This window comes from Odontesthes bonariensis, chromosome 24 (assembly GCF_027942865.1).
Source record: "Odontesthes bonariensis isolate fOdoBon6 chromosome 24, fOdoBon6.hap1, whole genome shotgun sequence".
Taxonomy (NCBI): domain Eukaryota; kingdom Metazoa; phylum Chordata; class Actinopteri; order Atheriniformes; family Atherinopsidae; genus Odontesthes; species Odontesthes bonariensis.
Genome location: NC_134529.1, coordinates 1,326,008 through 1,345,471, shown reverse-complemented (window position 1 = coordinate 1,345,471; position 19,464 = coordinate 1,326,008). Strand labels below are relative to the sequence as shown.

General features: G+C 46.7%; 1 protein-coding gene and 1 pseudogene across 1 annotated transcript in view; both read left to right on the top strand.

Moving 5' to 3' along the window:
- LOC142374854 (NLR family CARD domain-containing protein 3-like) overlaps positions 1-2,228 on the top strand; it is a 28,519-nt gene extending 26,291 nt beyond the window's left edge. Inside the window, exon 9 of the mRNA XM_075458695.1 lies at positions 85-2,228. Within this exon, the coding sequence (XP_075314810.1) occupies positions 85-686 (602 nt within the window). The 3' untranslated portion in view covers positions 687-2,228. The remainder of the gene's footprint in view (positions 1-84) is intronic.
- A 2,531-nt stretch (positions 2,229-4,759) lies between these two features.
- LOC142374837 (protein NLRC3-like) lies at positions 4,760-18,897 on the top strand (annotated as a pseudogene).
- The last annotated feature ends 567 nt before the right edge of the window (positions 18,898-19,464 follow it).

The window sequence follows — 19,464 nt, the reverse complement described above, 5'->3', positions numbered from 1 at the left end:
GTGTATATTAGGATTAATGAGAATGATTAATCCATTTACTGTAGAAAGCAGTAAACTGTAAATGTGTGTTGTTCTGTCCATCAGATGCTTGTGAACTCACGTTGGACCCGAACACGGCGCACAGAAAGCTCAAACTGTCCGAAGACTGCAGAGAGGTGACCCGAGTGAAAGAGGAGCAGCCGTACCCCGATCATCCCGACAGATTCGACCACTACTGCCACCTGCTGTGCAGGGAGGGTCTGACCGGTCGCTGTTACTGGGAAGTTGAGTGGGAAGGGCTGGTTCATGTGGCGGTGACCTACAGAGGAATCAGGAGGAGCGGAACCAGCATTAACAGCAAGTTTGGAGCCAAAGATGTCTCCTGGAGTCTGAGCTGCTGTGATGGTGGCTACTCTGTCTGGCACAACAGCAAAGAAACCTCCATCTCCTCTCCTTCTTCCTCTCCCTTCTCCTCCCCCTCTTCCTCTCCTTTCTCCTCTCCATCCTCCTCCTCCTCCTCCTCCTCCCCGGTCTCCCACAGAGCAGCAGTGTATGTGGACCATCCGGCCGGCACTCTGTCCTTCTACAGCGTCTCCTCCGACTCTCTGACCCACCTCCACACCTTCAGCACCACATTCACCGAACCTGTCTATCCTGCATTTGGCTTCCGCAAGTTTGACTCCTCAGTGTCTTTGTGTTTGATGTAGAGTGTTTAGGTCCGGCTGAGGTTAGCTTTCTATAGCCTTGTTTCCACTGTCAGTATGGGTCGGGTCTCTTTGGGGTCAGCTTGCGTTCCCACTGTCCAAAGGGGACCCTCAGGGGTGGGCGGAGCCAAAGCGTAAATAGCAAATAACAAATAACATCCATAATTTGGAACCACCTCCCAGCTTCTTCAGCTTAATGCCACACCGGCTCGCAGTCCGGTTGAAACCACTCTCTGACATTTTTGCGGCAATCAGCTGGAAAACTTTTTGGTTTGGCCCAGCGCCATCGAGCTGCCGCTGCACAGCCTCCTCACCGACACCGCAGAGCAGAGCCTGGAACCGGTCCTGTGGGCCCGGTACCCCAAGCAGAAGGGTTACAGAAACGGTAACGGGTTCCATGGTAACGGGTTCCATGGTAACGGGTTCCATGGGACCGGTACGCTTTGGTGGTAGTGGAAACACTGAAATAAGCGAACCGTTCTGAACCGACCCGTACCGGACTGCATAGTGGAAACGAGGCTTTCGTGATCTGGTGGTGGTTGTTGTTTTGGCCACCCGTGCACATCTAGACTTTTGTGACCTGGTGCGTGCACGAGAGGCGTGTTTGAAAAACAGCGAGAGCTGCAGGGAAGAGTGTGAAAGCAGGTCCGTCTCGACAAGCATCTGTACGACCCATCAGAGCCCCAGAGGGTAAAACCTCAACACCTCAAACCAGACGATGTGCCTCTTATACTCAGAGCTATGAACACAACATTAGAGCTAGTCTACTTTTTAAATGCTTTTAAATAGGAAAATTAGAGTTCTTTATGGATATAAAATGAAAATGAGAGAATGGCAGCCATAAGAAAAGAAAAAGTGTGATTCTTTTTAAAGGTTTGGGTTCCCAGGGTCACGACTTTTATCCAATGACTGAAACAAAATGCATCCAAGGCCGGACATGCTGTTTAGCTCATATTTCTTCAGTACTTATAAGTTATTGGTGCTGCCTTTTCATGTCTGTATAAGCATACATCGTCCTTCTTTTATTTTTCTGACATGTTTTAAATAAATCTGAATATAATCTGATTAAATGGGTCAAACTGGTGCTGGTTTGGGGAGTTGTTTTGTTTTCCAGCGCCTAAATGACCCAACATGGAGTATAAATATGATCGAGGTGTTGTGTGATTGTGGCTCGAAGAAGAAAATGTTTTAAATGATCAACGATGGTCTGTTTTCCTTTTATTTATTTTACTGCCGTTTTACAGATGAATTAAGATATTAGATAACAAAATGTATCAATCTTCACCACATGTTTTATGTATTGTCTGTTAATCAATCCATTAAAGGCACAACAAATGCAAATGGGGGGGAAATGGCTAAAGCAGCTAAACTGAATAAAATGTATGAAACTTTAGAAATCAGTCCCATAAAACTTTTTTAACTGGCTGCCCATCAGATTATCTTTTTCTAAAGTCTGAATTCAGTAATAATGAGATTAAATAAAATATATGAGATGCACCATTATGTCCAATAAACTCTGAATTCCTCCTGTGTCTCAATATTTCTTCTTTTTTTTTTCAGAGATACCACATTTCAAAAGGGAAGATGATACTTAGATCAATTGATTGTGTTGTTCAGAATTTCATTTGTAGTTCATTTATATGTATTAAATAATAGAATAATCAATACAAATTGACACAGAGTAATTCTATAAATTAATTTTTTTTCAAAAAGAAAAAAATTAAAACGAACATTTACATTTTCCTGGCAGCTGGTTCCACAGAGAGGGGCCTGATAACTGAAGGCTCTGCCTCCCAAACTGGCAGCTGGTTCCACAGAGAGGGGCCTGATAACTGAAGGCTCTGCCTCCCAAACTGGCAGCTGGTTCCACAGAGAGGGGCCTGATAACTGAAGGCTCTGCCTCCCAAACTGGCAGCTGGTTCCACAGAGAGGGGCCTCATAACTGAAGGCTCTGCCTCCCAAACTGGCAGCTGGTTCCACAGAGAGGGGCCTGATAACTGAAGGCTCCGCCTCCCAAACTGGCAGCTGGTTCTACAGAGAGGGGCCTGATAACTGAAGGCTCTGCCTCCCAAACTGGCAGCTGCTTCCACAGAGAGGGGCCTGATAACTGAAGGCTCTGCCTCCCAAACTGGCAGCTGGTTCCACAGAGAGGGGCCTGATAACTGAAGGCTCCGCCTCCCAAACTGGCAGCTGGTTCCACAGAGAGGGGCCTGATAACTGAAGGCTCTGCCTCCCATTCTACTTTTAGAAACTCTGGGAACCTCAAGTAAACCTGCAGCCTGGGAGCAAAGAGCTCTTTTGGGAAAATATCCAACTGCAAATTCACTCGTGCACACATTCTCTACATGCTTCACTTACCTGTCTTTGTTATCGTCTTTTAGACAAATGTAGAAACAACTTTGGGGTCATATGTGACTGTTAGTGTTAACAGCCTGGCCGGTGGATGCAGTGGCGATTCTAGAGTCTGTGGGGGGCCTACCGATCAGTATTCGTCACCAAAACAGCTGACACCAACGAAAAATGTATGAAATTGTCACGTACATGGACTCATGTTTTTAGTTTCATGTTTTAAGTTACGTTTTTGTGTTTCATGTCTTGGTTTTGAGTTTTTGGTTTTTTTCATTAGTTCATTCACAGCACCTGTTTATTCCCCACCAGCTGTCCCCAATCACTCTCACTCCCTGTTTAGTTTCCTGCCTCCCCTGTCAGTTTCGTCGGTGCTTTGTTCGTTTCTCCCCCTTCATGCCATGCCACGATCTGTCTTTACCAAGTTAAGTATTTATTTATTCCATGCCAAGTCTTTTTGGTTGTTTTTCCACAGTTGAGTTTTTTTAATCCGGCCTAGCCGCGCTTTGTGTTGAAACTTTGTTTTTTGTTAATAAATCAGCTTTTATTTTTTGAAAAGGTCCGCATCCGTGTCCTCCCTTCCCATCCTCACCTATAGGCTACTGACAGAAATAAAACCTCTTTTTATTCCAAACATGTTCCAAACATGAAAAACATTGTTATTTTTAAAATATACATGTAAAGAATAAATAAATAACTAAAAAAGACTACGTTGTCTATGTTGGCACTTGATATTTGCCTGTTGCTATTTATCCACCGGGTGTAGCTGGCCATCCAATAATAATTGTGTCCATTTAAAGATTCTTTGTGACAAGTAAAGCTGTTCATGATATCGATTTCATAAGTATGGTTTTTATTTTCCACTAGCCTTGAATTTCCGGCGAACGTTGCCAACAATCGCAAACACTCTGAGGGGCTAGTTCTCCGCGAACATAGCCTACAGTGGAACTCTACGTGAGTTTGACGAAGTCAACAATGCAATTATGGAATTATAGAATGGCATGTTAACTAGACAATCTTTGACTAAATCATTTAAATTTAACTGTTCAAAGAAAACATGTTCACCACGAACGTTCGCCACTGTTTGAGTTTATAAAGTTACTAGACAATCTTTGATTGAATGCACCTCAGCTCTCGGGGGGGCCCTGGTGCTCGGGGCTCCAAGCAGTTGCCTGTTGACAAGGTGCGCCTCTGCGTGGATGACTGGCCTCACCTCTGTGTGGCGCATGTTCTCTGTTTTTGTCAAAACACCCATTTCTGAGGATCTTTGCTTCTTGGTGCACAGAAGAGAAACCTTTTGGGTCTTTTCTGAACCAGTCCTCAGGCTCAGCGGCTTCTCAGTGTGTTGGTGCCACCGTCTCTCAATGGGAACTGATAATAATGGCAACAAATCTCAGCTTTTAAACTTAGCCTGAAGAGAGAGAAATGACTAAAAGATCTATTGAAGAAAAAGTACTTGGAAGCTCTTTTAAGGAACCATTAACAGGAACCATGTGGAACCAGGACTGGATGGTCTCAGATCTACAGATCGAAGGTGAATCTCTGTCTTGTAACAAAGCATTATTGTAGAAATATGGTGCTCCATGTGATCTAACCTGCTTCCCCGCCTTCATATCTCTGTCGGGAGCTAATGCTAATCATTAGATGGTCACTTAGCTCCATCTCGTGGACAAAGTGCATACTTACATCAGGTTTCTGGCACAAGTTGGAGACGTCTGACGTCATTCCTGTTGACAGAGAGGAAGTAATGTGGTGAAACCCAGACTTTGAGTGCTCAGTAATCAGCTTCTTTTCTCCAATTTTCAGTCAACAGCTGAAGCGTCTTTAAGTTGTCCTGAAGTCAGTTCAGCAGGTGAGAATCTGTAAACGTCTTATGTTAACATCTCTGTTAACTCTGTGCTGGATCACTGATGGAAGACCAGGAGTTTCTCTTTATCCTATTTTAAAGTAAATATGTTTGTAGACATACAGGCTGTGTAAGTTATGTGTGTGTTACAGTCTAATTATTGTAGATGGATTTAAATGTTTCAGTGTTGGTGGATAAAACCCACTGCAGTCTGATCTGATCCTGAGTCATCTGTGGGAAATGTTAGTGTTAGGAAAAGGAATAGTGTCTAAAATTCTCAAGCATTTAATAATGTTACAACAAGGGAACAGTTCACACAAGAGGTAGAGAGGACGGGTCATGGGATATTCCCTTCTGTAGAGCTGATAACATCGAGGTGTGGAACATTCCTTTCTGACAGCACACAGAGGCGTCCCACTACAGCTGCTATTCTCGTGCACAAGAACAACATTAGCAACACACGCAGTTACACAGAAGTAGAAATGATTATGTGGGCATAAAGGAGAATCATTTTTCTATCAGTTAGCATCGACAGAGCATGTCTGACAGCTCTGGATCAGAATAGCTTTGTTTCTTATCTCTTAGCAGCCACCAGAGATGGGACCAAGTCACACATGTACAAGTCTCAAGTAAGTCTCAAGTCTTAGCTTTCAAGTCTCAAGTAAGTCCCAAGTCTTAGCTTTCAAGTCTCAAGTAAGTCCCAAGTCATTTTTTCTTGGGTGAATCAAGTCAAGTCACCTTATTATTGCAGTTTTACCTGCAGAATCTGATCTTAATAAAGTGAAAACACAAAGATATAAGTAACTGTCAGTAAACATCATTGACCAATGTGTCCAACCTGTCCACCCCGTATCATATCAAGCTAACGTTAGCTAACTACCGACTAGGCTAACAGGATAATATTAGCTAATTTGACAAACTGGTCAGAATGGATCTTCAGATGACGAACAAAGTTGGAAGTTGTCGTCTGGCTGTCTGAGATGTTGATGCCGCATGTCTTGCACTGAGCTGTTCGTCTTTTGCCGTCAAAATGGTAATCATGAAAGCCGAAGACAACGACTCTCGGTCCCGCTGACATGTTGATGCATATCTGATATGAGTTTATTCTCTCCAATAAACACTAAGGTATGCAGAGAGGGCATGGCTGACTGACAGGGTAGGGATCCAATCAGGACGCCGTTCTCAGCCTGCGCTCCTACCGGTATTTCAATGTTATTTTTTTATTTTTTTATTAATTTATTAATTTTATATTCAAACTGAAAACATGAACTGAATAACACTCAAGTCATTCAAGTCATCGTGTCTCAAGTCAAGTCAAGTGTCGAGTCTCGAGTCTTTTATTTTTTGTCAAGTCAAGCCACAAGTCATCAAAACAGCGACTCGAATCGACTCGAGTCCAAGTCACAGTGACTTCGAGTCCCCATCTCTGGAAGTCACTACTGCAATACTAAAGCTCTCTCGTTCTCAGCAGCACAGTCCATATCTGAACTCCCAAATCCTCTCCATATGGACCAAACGGTTGTTTTCCCTGAACCTTCCTCAGGGGTTATGTCATTTGTTAAATGATGCTAATCCTCACAGAACAGACACGGTTTTTCAGTGTTTTCAGACACTGATGATCACTGATGATGTCAGGTTCAGGAAGTGAATGTTGTAAATATCGGAGGTTGAAGGCATGAAAGCGGTATTAACAGGAAAATAAAGCGGTGCGTGCTGTAATGCTGTTGTGTCCATGTGAAGCTGCGGACTCTGCTATGGATCAGAGGGAGGACGTGGAGGACGGTGCCCCCCCCTCTGAAACCTCGCTGTGGGGGGAACGTGAGCTCCAGAGCAGAGCTCAGAGGTGAGATGAAGATCTCTAACTGTTCTTCTTCATATCAGAACTCAAACCATCATTATTCACACTCACAGCTCTGTGTGTGTTGTATTCAAGCCCAAAACACCAGGGATCAGACTGTTCTGGACCTGGACCTGAACCAGAACCAGAACCAGAACCGGGGATGGAAGCGAGCTGTGTGTCCATGAAAAGTGACCAGTCTATGGAACCTCCACTTGCTTTTAAAGGGTCTTATTTAGATAAACAGTAAGTCAGTGTGAAGTTTCCCGACCTGATGATGAACTGAACACACGTGAAATCCACTGATTTACAGGATAAAACTGCATCATGTTGAACATGTTCTCAATCTGGCTTCAGCCTCTCAGTTCAGCTTTCAGCAGCTTCACTTTGCATGAATGAAACATCTTCACTTCAGCTTCTCTTTTCTCTTTGTTCTGTGGACTGAACTTCTGTCTTTCCATCAGAATCCAGCAGCAGGAACAGAACTGTCCTGCAGTCAGCTGCGTGTCCGTCGACACCGACATGTCCAAGGAGCATCCAATTGCTTTCAAAAATGTAAATTCATCTGAAACTGAGTAAGTTAGCGTTTGTCTGTCAGAGTTTCTGCCTCCTGCTGTAATTATCTGTGTTTTTCTGACTTTAAAAGGTGGAGTTCTCCCTCCGGGTTGGGGATGAGTCTCAGTTTGTTTGGCTGACGTAGTTGGGTGGGAGGGTTTGGTTAACTCCATGAATTATTTCAGTTGGCTGCTATAAACGGCGTGTCTCCACCTTGTCAGTGCCTCACTGGCCGGGCTGCGACACCAGCAGAAACCAGAACCCAAGGGGTGTTTGATCAGCTGAAGACTTTAAGCTGACATCTGTGGTTTCCCTGCTTTTTCTTCCCTCTGACAGTCCCTGCGTGCTTTCTGATCTCTTTTAAATGATTTATGCTCTTTCTTCTTTAAGAAATGTCATCATATCTTTTTTTTGCTCTCTGATGTCATGAACTGGTTCATTCTGAAACTTCCCCCTTTAAGGAACCAGTTCTGTTTAATCCAAACATGCAGCTGTTCACAACTGGTCGGTCAGAACTTAGTCAAAATTGAACAATCGGTTCCTCCTCTATCCACCGGATCTTTTGTAATTTCTGAGAAACAGAAACTCCACTCACCACAGATGATGAAACATTTGAAAAACATCATCGATATTTCATCACTTCTTTGTATCCTGAACATGTGACACAGAGGTCCACTTCATACTTGAGCAGAGACATCTGTTGGTGGAGAGTTAGCAGCCTGTGGCCCTCAGAGATGATGCACAGATGCTCTGAGCAGGCAGTCTCTTTATTATTTAAAACGCACATTCCCTCCATCACAAAGCACATCTTTGCAAATCTAAAGGACCAACAACAGCACCAACACAACCAAGAGTAGCTCACAGCTTGGATTGTCCCACATACACAAACCATCATATGCTGATTTAGAAACCCTGGGAACAAAAAGCAGCTTCTTATTAGGTAATAAAATAGCATAAGTTACTTTAGTAAAAGAATATTACATAAGTATGGCTATTTAGCGAGGCTCAACAAAGTCGACCGTTTCGTAAAAGGATCGACAACAACGAGTCCAGTGGACATATATCTCTATGACTCGTGCTCCCAGAAAGACATTGACTCATACTCAATTTTTTAAGGTAAACACAAGAAACTTGTGCTAAAGAAAAAAAAATGGACCAGACTCAGTGAATGATTCCCTATAATATAGATCAGTGAGCAGTGCTGACCAACATGTCATTGGGGTCATCAGGTGGGAACCTCCTTTCATCAGTGTTTCCTCTAGTTGGGCCCACGACACCTCCAGAAGGCTAGAGAGTGATCACTGGCGTCCCAGAGTCACCCCCCTAATGCCAGCCAACGCTACTCCTCACACCACCACAACCATCTTTTATCCACAGCCGCAAGCTACCCCAGCCTCTCGCCAACTGCACACCAGTCACAGCAGGGTGGGGATTCAAACCCTGGTTTGGGTAGGGGGTAGAAATAGAAGAGGTAAAGATAAGTAGGAATGGGATTCAAACCCTGGTTCGGGTAGGGGGTAATGAAAGTATAGAGGGTGCCAGAGGTGGAGGCAGGAAAAGACAAAAGATTATTGGTGGACTGTCCCTTTAATTGACACTTGCTTCTATTGGGATAATTCAGTAAGGATAAGTCTCCCATGGACCAGAATGTGTGTTTAAAAAGAACATTTAATCCCTTTGTTTTTCTGCTGGAATCCTTCATGCAACACTTTAAACAAACTCGACATGTTTTTGCAGCGTTAACAAGGAGATCTCAGAGGTCCTCGGTGATCAGTCTGTCTCTCGGCATCAGACAGATCTGGAGTCCATTTTTATGGTGAGAACGGTTTCAACTCTCCTTTGTGACATTCAGCTGACAGAAGTTGTTTTAATATACAGATGAAATGTGAAAAATTCAATGAACAACCCATTAAATCCATCCATCCATCCATTTTCTGTACCCGCTTAATCCGTTGGTCGGGTCGCTGGGGGGGCTGGAGCCTATCCCAGCGGTCAATGGGCGAGAGGCGGGGTTCACCCTGGACAGGCCACCAGTCCATCACAGGGCCACACAGAGACAAACGAGACAAACAACCAAGCTCACACTCACTCCTAGGGACAATTTAGAGACATTAATTAACCTAACATGCATGTTTTTGGATGGTGGGAGGAAGCTGGAGTACCCGGAGATACAAACTCCAAACAGAAAGGCCCCAGCCGGGAGTTGAACCTGGAACCCTCTCGCTGTGAGGCGACGGTGCTAACCACCACACCACCGTGCAGCCCCCCCTCCATTAAATCCATCCATCCATCCATCCATCCATCCATCCATCCATCCATCCATCCATCCATCTATCTATCTATCTTCCGCTTGTCCGGGGATCGGGTCGCGGGGGCAGCAGCTTTATCAGAGAAACCCAGGCGTCCCTGTCCCCAGCCACTTCCTCCAGCTCTTCTGGGGGGACCCCGAGGCGTTCCCAGGCCAGCCGAGAAACATAAACCCCTTTCACACTGCGACCCGCTACCTTAGCGGGTCCAAATTGCACCTTTGACCCGCGTTTAGCAATGTGAACGCTTGGCGTGTTGGTGACCCGTGTCGCCTGAAGCCGAGTTCAGGGGGCGTGGCCTAGTGGCAGAGCGTCACACGAAACACATAAAATGCTGGGCGTGTACTATGACGTAGGCACAAGCCATGCGTCGGAGGTAGGGTTAAATACACCTTGAGGACTCGTTTTTGCAATATGCAGTTCATGGAGATGTTATTTTACGGGGTGTGGATGGTTACAACGTGGGATGCCGCCGAAGAACATATGCGGAGAATACAAGAGCACTATAGTCCCCGAAATGTGGCGGTAAATAACGTCCTCTGCTCAGAGGCTGAGGAGCTCGCGGACCTCCTTGTCTCCCCAGTTGGCCATATTAAAAAATGTCTCGAACTTGATGTAGGCTAAAACAGAGTGAAACTTGTCCTCACCTGTCACTGTTGTTCTGAATCAGCTGTCCATTCTGTCTTTTAAACTCCTCACGTCACGCCACGCCCACGTCCGACCCGCGTCGATTGCGTTCACACCAAAATCGGCTCGGCAAAAAGACTAGGGTCCGACGCGGGTCGAAAGGCGAGTCGAGTTGACGCGGCAGCCTGGGTCGGCAGTGTGAACGCAACAGCGGACACGCTAAATTCGCGGATTAAACGCGGGTTATTCGGCAGTGTGAAAGGGGCTACAGTCTCTCCAACGTGTCCTGGGTCTTCCCCGGGGCCTCCTCCCAGTGGGACGGGCCCGGAACACCTCACCGGGGAGGCGTCCAGGAGGCATCCTAACCAGATGCCCCAGGAGGCATCCTAACCAGATACCCCAGGAGGCATCCTAACCAGATGCCCCAGGAGGCATCCTAACCAGATACCCCAGGAGGCATCCTAACCAGATACCCCAGGAGGCATCCTAACCAGATGCCCGAGCCACCTCATCTGACTCCTCTGGATGCGGAGGAGCAGCGGTTCTACTCCGAGCCCCTCCCGGATGACCGAGCTTCTCACCCTATCTCTAAGGGAGAGCCCAGACACCCTGCGGAGGAAACTCATTTCGGCCGCTTGTATTCGCGATCTCGTTCTTTCGGTCACTACCCACAGCTCGTGACCATAGGTGAGGGTAGGATCTCGTTCTTTCGGTCCCTACCCACAGCTCGTGACCATAGGTGAGGGTAGGATCTCGTTCTTTCGGTCCCTACCCACAGCTCGTGACCATAGGTGAGGGTAGGAACATAGATTTACCGGTAAATCGAGAGCTTGGCCTTCTGGCTCAGCTCCTTCTTCACCACGACGGGCCGGTGCAGAGCCCGCATCACTGCAGACGCCGCACCAATCCGCCTGTCAATCTCCTGCTCCATTCGTCCCTCACTCGTGAACAAGATCCCGAGATACTTGAACTCCTCCACTTGGGGAAGGATCTCATTCCCGACCCGGAGAGAGCATTCCACCCTTTTCCGGCCGAGGACCATGGTCTCGGATTTGGAGGTGCTGATTCTCATCCCAGCCGCTTCACACTCGGCTGCGAACCGCTCCAGTGAGAGCTGAAGGTCACGGCCTGACGACGCCAACAGAACCGCATCCTCCGCAAAAAGCAGAGACCCGATTCTGAGGTCGCCAAACCGGACCCCCTCAACGCCCTGGCTGTGCCTAGAAATTCTGTCCATAAAAATTATGAACAGAATCGGTGACAAAGGGCAGCCCTGACGGAGTCCAACCCTCACAGGAAACATGTCCGACTTACTGCCGGCAATGCGGACCAAACTCTGACACCGGTCATACAGAGACCGAACAGCCCATATCAAGGAGTCCGGCACTCCATACTCCCGGAGCACCCCCCACAAGAGTCCCCGAGGGACACGGTCGAACGCCTTCTCCAAGTCCTCAAAACACATGTAGACCGGTTGGGCGAACTCCCATGCTCCCTCCAGGATCCTGCTGAGGGTATAGAGCTGGTGTAGAGGGTTTTTTTATGAGGTGTACTTTGTCTGGTCCCTCATCTAGGATCTGTTTGCCTTGGGTGACCCTACCAGGGACTTAAAGCCCCGGGCAACATAGCTCCCAGACTCATTGGGGCACGCAAACCCCCCCAATTAAATCCATTTAGGTAAAAAATAATCCAGTTTCTAGACCAAATCCCACCTTCATGAAGTTTAGAAAGTTCAGGTCTTTGTTATCATTCAATTCTCATCATTAAGGATCATTTTAACTGATTATCACTCATAACATCCTCCAAGCTTTTCTTACTGGACTTACACTGAAATCTGAACTTGTTTTTAATACTTAACTCTGTAGTTTTTTTTCTTCCAGCTGCTGGAGGAGAACATCATAAGTTTCGTCAAGAAGAAGCTAAAGCAGTTCCAGAAGCTTCTGAGTCCAGATTATCCAGAGTGCTTAGAGACCCAGAGGGAGGATGAGGAGGCGTTGGATGGCGAAGATGACGAGCAAAGGAGAAACAGGAGAGACTCATTTCTAAAGATCACGTTATACTTCCTGAGGAGGATGAGGCAGGAGGAGCTGGCTGAGCTTCTGCAGAGCAGTAAGAGATAACACCTGTTTCCAAGTAAATCCAACCATAAGTAGAGATGTAAACCATAATAATCACAGTAACATAAGCCCCTTTCACACTGAGGAAAAACCCGCGTTTAATATGCGAATTTAGCGTGTCCGCTGTTGCGTTCACACTGACGACCCGGGCTGCCGCGTCAACTCGACTCGCCTTTCGACCCGCGTCGGACCCTAGTCTTTTTGCCGAGCCGAGTTTGATGTGAAAGCAATTGATGCGCGATGAACGTAGCGTAACGTGAGGAGTTGAAGGAGTCTTCGTCGATTACGTCGACGCTGTTCGTGTTCTTCTGCTTCAAATTGTCGATGGATTTCCTCAACTTGGACATTATAGTGCTCTTGTATTCTCCGCATATGTTCTTCGGCGGCATCCCACGCTGTGACCATCCACACCCCGTAAAATAACATCTCCATGAACTGCATATACAATTGCAAAAACGAGTCCTCAAGGTGTATTTAACCCTACCGCCGACGCATGGCTTGTGCCTACGTCATTGTGCACGCCCAGCATTTTATGTGTTTCGTGTGACGCTCTGCCACTAGGCCACGCCCCCTGAACTCGGCTTCAGGCGACATGGGTCACCAACACGCCAAGCGTTCACATTGCTCGACGCGGGAGGAAGTGGCAATTTGGACCCGCTAAGGTAGTGGATCTCAGTGTGAAAACAGCTACAGATTTACATTTTCTTCTGAAACACTCCAGTTCCAACAGATGGTCTGAGTGGATTCAGTGCTAAAAAGACAAATGTTCCGCAGGAGTAATAAGAAGTAAGTTGCTTGTTTGTTCATTCAGGGACTCCCAGCATGGAGGTTCAACAAATGCACAAGTCAAACCTGAAGAAGAAGTTCCAGTGTGTGTTTGAGGGGATTCCTAAAGCAGGAAAGCCAACCCTTCTGAATCAGATCTACACAGAGCTCTACATCACAGAGGGAGGGAGCGGAGAGGTCAATGATGAACATGAGGTCATACAGATCGAAGCAGCATCCAGGAAAGCAGGCAGAGCAGAAACATCCATCAGACAGGAAGACATCTTTAAAGGCCCACCTGGAAGAGATGAACCAATCAGAACAGTGCTGACAAAGGGAGTGGCTGGCATTGGGAAAACAGTCTTAACTCAGAAGTTCACTCTGGACTGGGCTGAAGGCAAAGCCAACCAGGACATCCACTTCATGTTTCCATTCACTTTCAGAGAGCTGAATGTGCTGAGAGAGAGAAAGTTCAGCTTGGTGGAGCTTGTTCATCACTTCTTTACTGAGACCAAAGCAGCAGGAATCTGCAGCTTTGAACAGTTCCAGGTTGTGTTCATCTTTGACGGTCTGGATGAGTGTCGACTTCCTCTGGACTTCCACAGCAAGGAGCCCCTGGCTGATGCTACAGAGCCCACCTCAGTGGATGTGCTGCTGACAAACCTCATCAGGGGGGAGCTGCTTCCCTCTGCTCGCCTCTGGATAACCACACGACCCGCAGCGGCCAATCAGATCCCTGCTGGCTGTGTCGGCATGGTGACAGAGGTCAGAGGGTTCACTGAGCCACAGAAGGAGGAGTACTTCAGGAAGAGATTCAGAATAAAGAAGCAGGCCAGCAGGATCATCTCCCACATCCAGACATCCCGAAGCCTCCACATCATGTGCCACATCCCGGTCTTCTGCTGGATCACTGCTACAGTTCTGGAGGATGTGTTGGACACCAGAGAGGGAGCAGAGCTGCCCAGCACCCTGACTGAGATGTACATCCACTTCCTGGTGGTTCAGGCCAAAGTGAAGAAGCTCAAGTATGATGGAGGAGCTGAGACAGATCCACACTGGAGTCCAGAGAGCAGGGAGATGATTGAGTCTCTGGGAAAACTGGCTTTTGAGCAGCTGCAGAAAGGAAACCTGATCTTCTATGAGTCAGACCTGACAGAGTGTGGCATCGATATCTCAGCAGCCTCAGTGTACTCAGGAGTGTTCACACAGATCTTTAGAGAGGAGAGAGGGCTGTACCAGGAGAAGGTGTTCTGCTTCATCCATCTGAGTGTTCAGGAGTTTCTGGCTGCTCCTCATGTGCATCTGACCTTCAGCAACTCTGGACTCAACCTGATGGAGGAGCAGAAAACAGACAGAGAAGACCAGCCTGAACTAAAACATCTCCACCAGAGTGCTGTGGACCAGGCCTTAGAGAGTCCAAACGGACACCTGGACCTGTTCCTCCGCTTCCTCCTGGGTCTTTCCCTGCAGACCAATCAGAGGCTCCTACGAGGCCTGCTGACACAGACAGGAAGTAGCTCACAGACCAATCAGGAAACAGCAGATTACATCAAGAAGAAGCTCGGTGAGGATCTGTCTGCAGAGAGAAGCATCAATCTGTTCCACTGTCTGAATGAACTGAATGATCGTTCTCTGGTGGAGCAGATCCAACAGGCCCTGAGATCAGGAAGTCTCTCCTCAGATAAACTGTCTCCTGCTCAGTGGTCAGCTCTGGTCTTCATCTTACTGTCATCAGGACAACATCTGGATGTGTTTGACCTGAAGAAATACTCTGCTTCAGAGGAGGCTCTTCTGAGGCTGCTGCCAGTGGTCAAAGCCTCCAACAAAGCTGTGTAGGTGGATATAAAAGTAGTTTAAAAGTTGTTTACCTTTAACTATGGGGAATTCAACAATGTTTTTGTTGTTTATTTTCCACAGACTGAGCGGCTGTAACCTCTCAGAGAGAAGCTGTGCAGCCCTGTCCTCAGTTCTCAGCTCTGAGTCCTGCAGCCTGACAGAACTGGACCTGAGCAACAACAACCTGCAGGATTCAGGAGTGAAGCAGCTGTCTGCTGGACTGAAGAGTCCAAACAGGAAACTGGAAACTCTCAGGTCTGGTTACAGTTGTCTGTTGATCAGTTAAATCCATCACAGGTGTTCTGATATTTTCTTCTTTCAGGTTGTCGGGTTGCTCGGTCACAGAGGAAGGCTGTGCTTCTCTGACCTCAGCTCTAAACTCTAATCCCTTCCGTCTGACTGAGCTGGACCTGAGCTACAACCATCTCGGAGACGCAGGGTTGAAGATGCTCTCTGAGGGAACATCGCAGTGGAGACTGGAGACTCTCAGGTATCAAGTGACAACAGAAGCTTTATCAGAGCAAGTTTCAATTCAATTAAAAAATACTTTATTAATCCCCGAGGGGGAAATTACAAGCAGTTCCAGTACACCCATCCAGACAAACAACATAAAAACAAAACAAGGGAGACGGGTGACCGTGGCCATGCAGCTCGGTGATAAGCGCTGCCAGATAGAAGAAAATACCACATGAAGCACTGTCTCAGAGGCCATTGTCCTTGATAATGCGATTGAAAGTTTATCAGCCAGCCTAAACAGTTTCCACAGGAGTCCTCAGGAAGGGGAGGGAGCCCATGGGGCAGAGCGTCTTATTTACATAGCATCCAGGAGAAGCTGCAGCTGGCAGCCAAGGCCAGCACAGGGGAGCCAGATTGAGATAACAAAAATTGTTTGGGTCAGGCAGACTCTTAATTTTTCCGCCTGCCTTGAAGTCTTTGCTGGTGCGTCTCATGGCGAATCCAAACAGCCAAATTCCAGGACCTTTCCGCCCGGTCCGAGCGGTCAGCTTTCTCCCAGATTTATTCCAGGAACCTCAGCCAGCCTGCGAACCCGTGTAAGGGTCGCATCCAGCTTCCCATTCTGCTCACGTAGCATCTCAGTCTGAGTGTTGATGGCTCTGCCGACCCCCTCAAACGCCGCCCAAATTTTCTTAATTTCTTGATATGCCAGGTATCCTCCAACTCCAAACAGCAGGAAGCCAGTAATCATAAATCCAAATGTGTATAAATCTTCAACATCCTCGACTTACAACATCGACAAACACACAATCCTCCACTTCCCCAGAAGTCCATTGAGTATCCGGCGAAGAATGTGCCGCCATTACACCAACACCATTACAGACCAACGCTTTATTCTCTGCTGACAACAAAGTTGTTTATTTTCCTAATTTTGAGGCTGTAATGCTATAATTTTTGATGTGTAATTCTGAGTCTGGTTTATACGAACTGATTGTGCCGTTGTATCAGAGCTTCACAGATGTGAAACATCTCACTTACTCTGAACTGTATCTTCTGCTCAGTCCGATCGGTGAACTCTGTGGCTGTCAGAATCTTTGGACTCGTGTTGGATAGAAATGCTTCTGTTTCCTCCTGCAGGGTGGACCACAGTGGAGAGCAGTGGTTAACGCCTGGCCTGAGGAAGTGTAAGTTTGTTTAATGTTTGCACATGAGAACAGCGGCGTCAATTCAGCCAAAGCTAAGGTACGGCGAGGTCACTATAGTCACATGACTACAGTATCAATCGATAAATATGCAATAATCACCACAAAAGTCTGCTATGTAACTTATCTGTGTGCAAATGCAGTCTCACTCACATAGCCGCTAACATAACAATGGACTCGTCTCTGTCTCCCTGTTAGCATTAGCATTAGCGTTAGCATAAGCGTTAGCATTAGCGGCAGAGGTGCTGAAGTGGACAGCCTCGTTAACAGCCTGAATCCCGCCTTCACTCCCTGGTCCTCCTTCCTCCGCCGCTGGGGCAACGGGGGGGGGGCAACAGGGGGGGGGCTGGGAGATACCACATTTCAAAAGGGGGGATGATACTTAGATAAATTGATCGTGTTGTTCAGAATTTCATTTGTAGTTTATTATATGTATTAAATAATAGAATAATCAATACAAATTGACACAGAGTAATTCCATAAATTCATTTAAAAAAAAAAAAAAAGAAAAACGAATATTTACATTTTCCTCTGGAGCCGAGGTGTGGCAGCTGCCAAACCCAGTTGACGCCCATGCTTGAGAACAACATGACCGTAATACGTTTGAACTGTGTTGCGTACTTTTCTCTCCCTCAGATTTCTGTAAACTTGAACTGGACCCAAACTCGGTGAACGCCAACCTGAAAGTGTGCGACGGCGGCAGGAAGGTGACGGTGGTGGAGGAGGAGCAGCCGTACCCCGATCACCCCGACAGGTTCGGCTGGTGGCAGCTGCTGTGCAGAAACGCTCTGACCGCCTGCTGCTACTGGGAGGTAACAGCTTTTTCCCTAAAGCCATAACCAGTCTCAATTCTGACACTCACTGATCATCTCTTTGGACAATTCCCTATTCTTGTGCAATATTAAAAAATGATGGCCAAAAGCTGTTGTGTGCAATATATCCATTTACTTGAATCTACTTACACCTTATTTATCTATCACCACTAACACCAAATTTTATTTATTTTATTTACCATAACAAAAAACTGTGCATCTTACACCCTTCCCTTTTTGTACATACTTGTGTATTTTTTAAATATTTTTATTTTCTCTTTGCACTGTTTTGGTGGCTTTAAATCTCGCTGTACCATGTGCAATGACAATAAAGGCATTCTGATTCTGATTCTGATTCTGAGGTGGAGTGGAGAGGGAGAGTCCACATATCCGTGAGTTACAGAGGAATAAAGCGGAGAGGATTCAGAACCGACTGCAGGTTCGGAGAGAACGATCAGTCCTGGAGTCTGAGCTGCTCTGACACCGTTGGTTACTCAGTCTGGCACAACAACAGCGTGACAACCATCTCCTTCTCGTCCCCCTCCTCTGAGTCCGTGTCCAACAGAGCAGCAGTGTATGTGGACCATCCCGCCGGCTCTCTGTCCTTCTACAGAGTCTCCGCGGGCAAACTGATCCACCTCCACACTGTGAACACCACATTTACAGAACCTCTGGATCCGGGTTTTGGCTTCTGGTCCTTTGGTTCCACTCTGTCTTTGTGCTCTCTTTGAGTCATTGGAGCGACTATGATTCAAGTCAAAACACGAGTATGTTTGTTGTACTGAATGTTGAAATTATGTGTCAGAAAGGACTGCATCTCTTATCTGTCATGAAGTGTTCATTATGATGAGCCAGGTTTCTACAGCTGGTGACACTTCTTCCTAACTCCCAGAGGGATTTATCTTCTTTCAGCTAATATAAATAAATAATATAAATAAATATAAATATCTTTGTTCTCATATTCAAGAGCATACACAGCAGTTTCTATTGTTAAATTGTTAATATGCAGGGCTGGGCAACGATTAAAGTGTTTAATCTAATTAATCACATGATTTCCCTGATTAATCACGATTAATCTCATTTGTACGCAGAATCCAAAAATGAATCCAAAAGTAGTGTATAGCTTTTAGCATTTAGCTTTATTTTAAATGTGCTGCCATATGAATGAAAGTGCCATAACATTTGTTGTGCAAACACACTTTTAACATCAGCATCTTTCTGTAGTTTTTATGTAGAAGCCTCGCTCCACTGTCTGTTTCCTTGAATGACTTGCTGCTATCAGTTGTGTGTTTTGCCTTTAAGTGATATTTTAGACTGGAACTACTACGCTGAGAAGACAATTCAGCTTGGCAGAGTTTACAGATGACTTTGGTTCTGTCGACTCCGCCGTCTGGAAGAACTTTAACATGAAAATGGCCGAGTAAAAGTTCCGTACCCTTCTCCATGTTTGGTGGATCCGCCGATTACTTTCTTTTCTGGTTACAAAATAAAATATTTTATAAAATAAAAGCCTGTGAGCGACAGACTTGTGCTGCATGTTGTTCCCCCTCTCTCTGCCCCCTGCTTCCTGTCTCTCTGAACTTCCCATTAAACACACAAAAGCCCCCCAAAATTGTATTTTTTTTGCACACATGCACGACTGCATGGAGTCGGTCAGTCTGAGCAAACAGCAGCTGAGCAGCAGCTGAACAGCTGAACGGCAGCTGAACGGCAGCTGAACGGCAGCTGAGCGGCAGCTGAACAGCTGAGCGGCAGCTGAACAGCTGAACGGCAGCTGAACAGCTGAACGGCAGCTGAGCGGCAGCTGAACGGCAGCTGAGCGGCAGCTGAACGGCAGCTGAACGGCAGCTGAACGGCAGCTGAGCGGCAGCTGAACAGCTGAGCGGCAGCTGAACAGCTGAACGGCAGCTGAACAGCTGAACGGCAGCTGAGCGGCAGCTGAACGGCAGCTGAACGGCAGCTGAACGGCAGCTGAACGGCAGCTGAACGGCAGCTGAACGGCAGCTGAACGGCAGCTGAACAGCAGCTGAACTTTGTCCTGCAGAGTGGAAGCGTCTCTTCGGGCCTCAGCAGGAC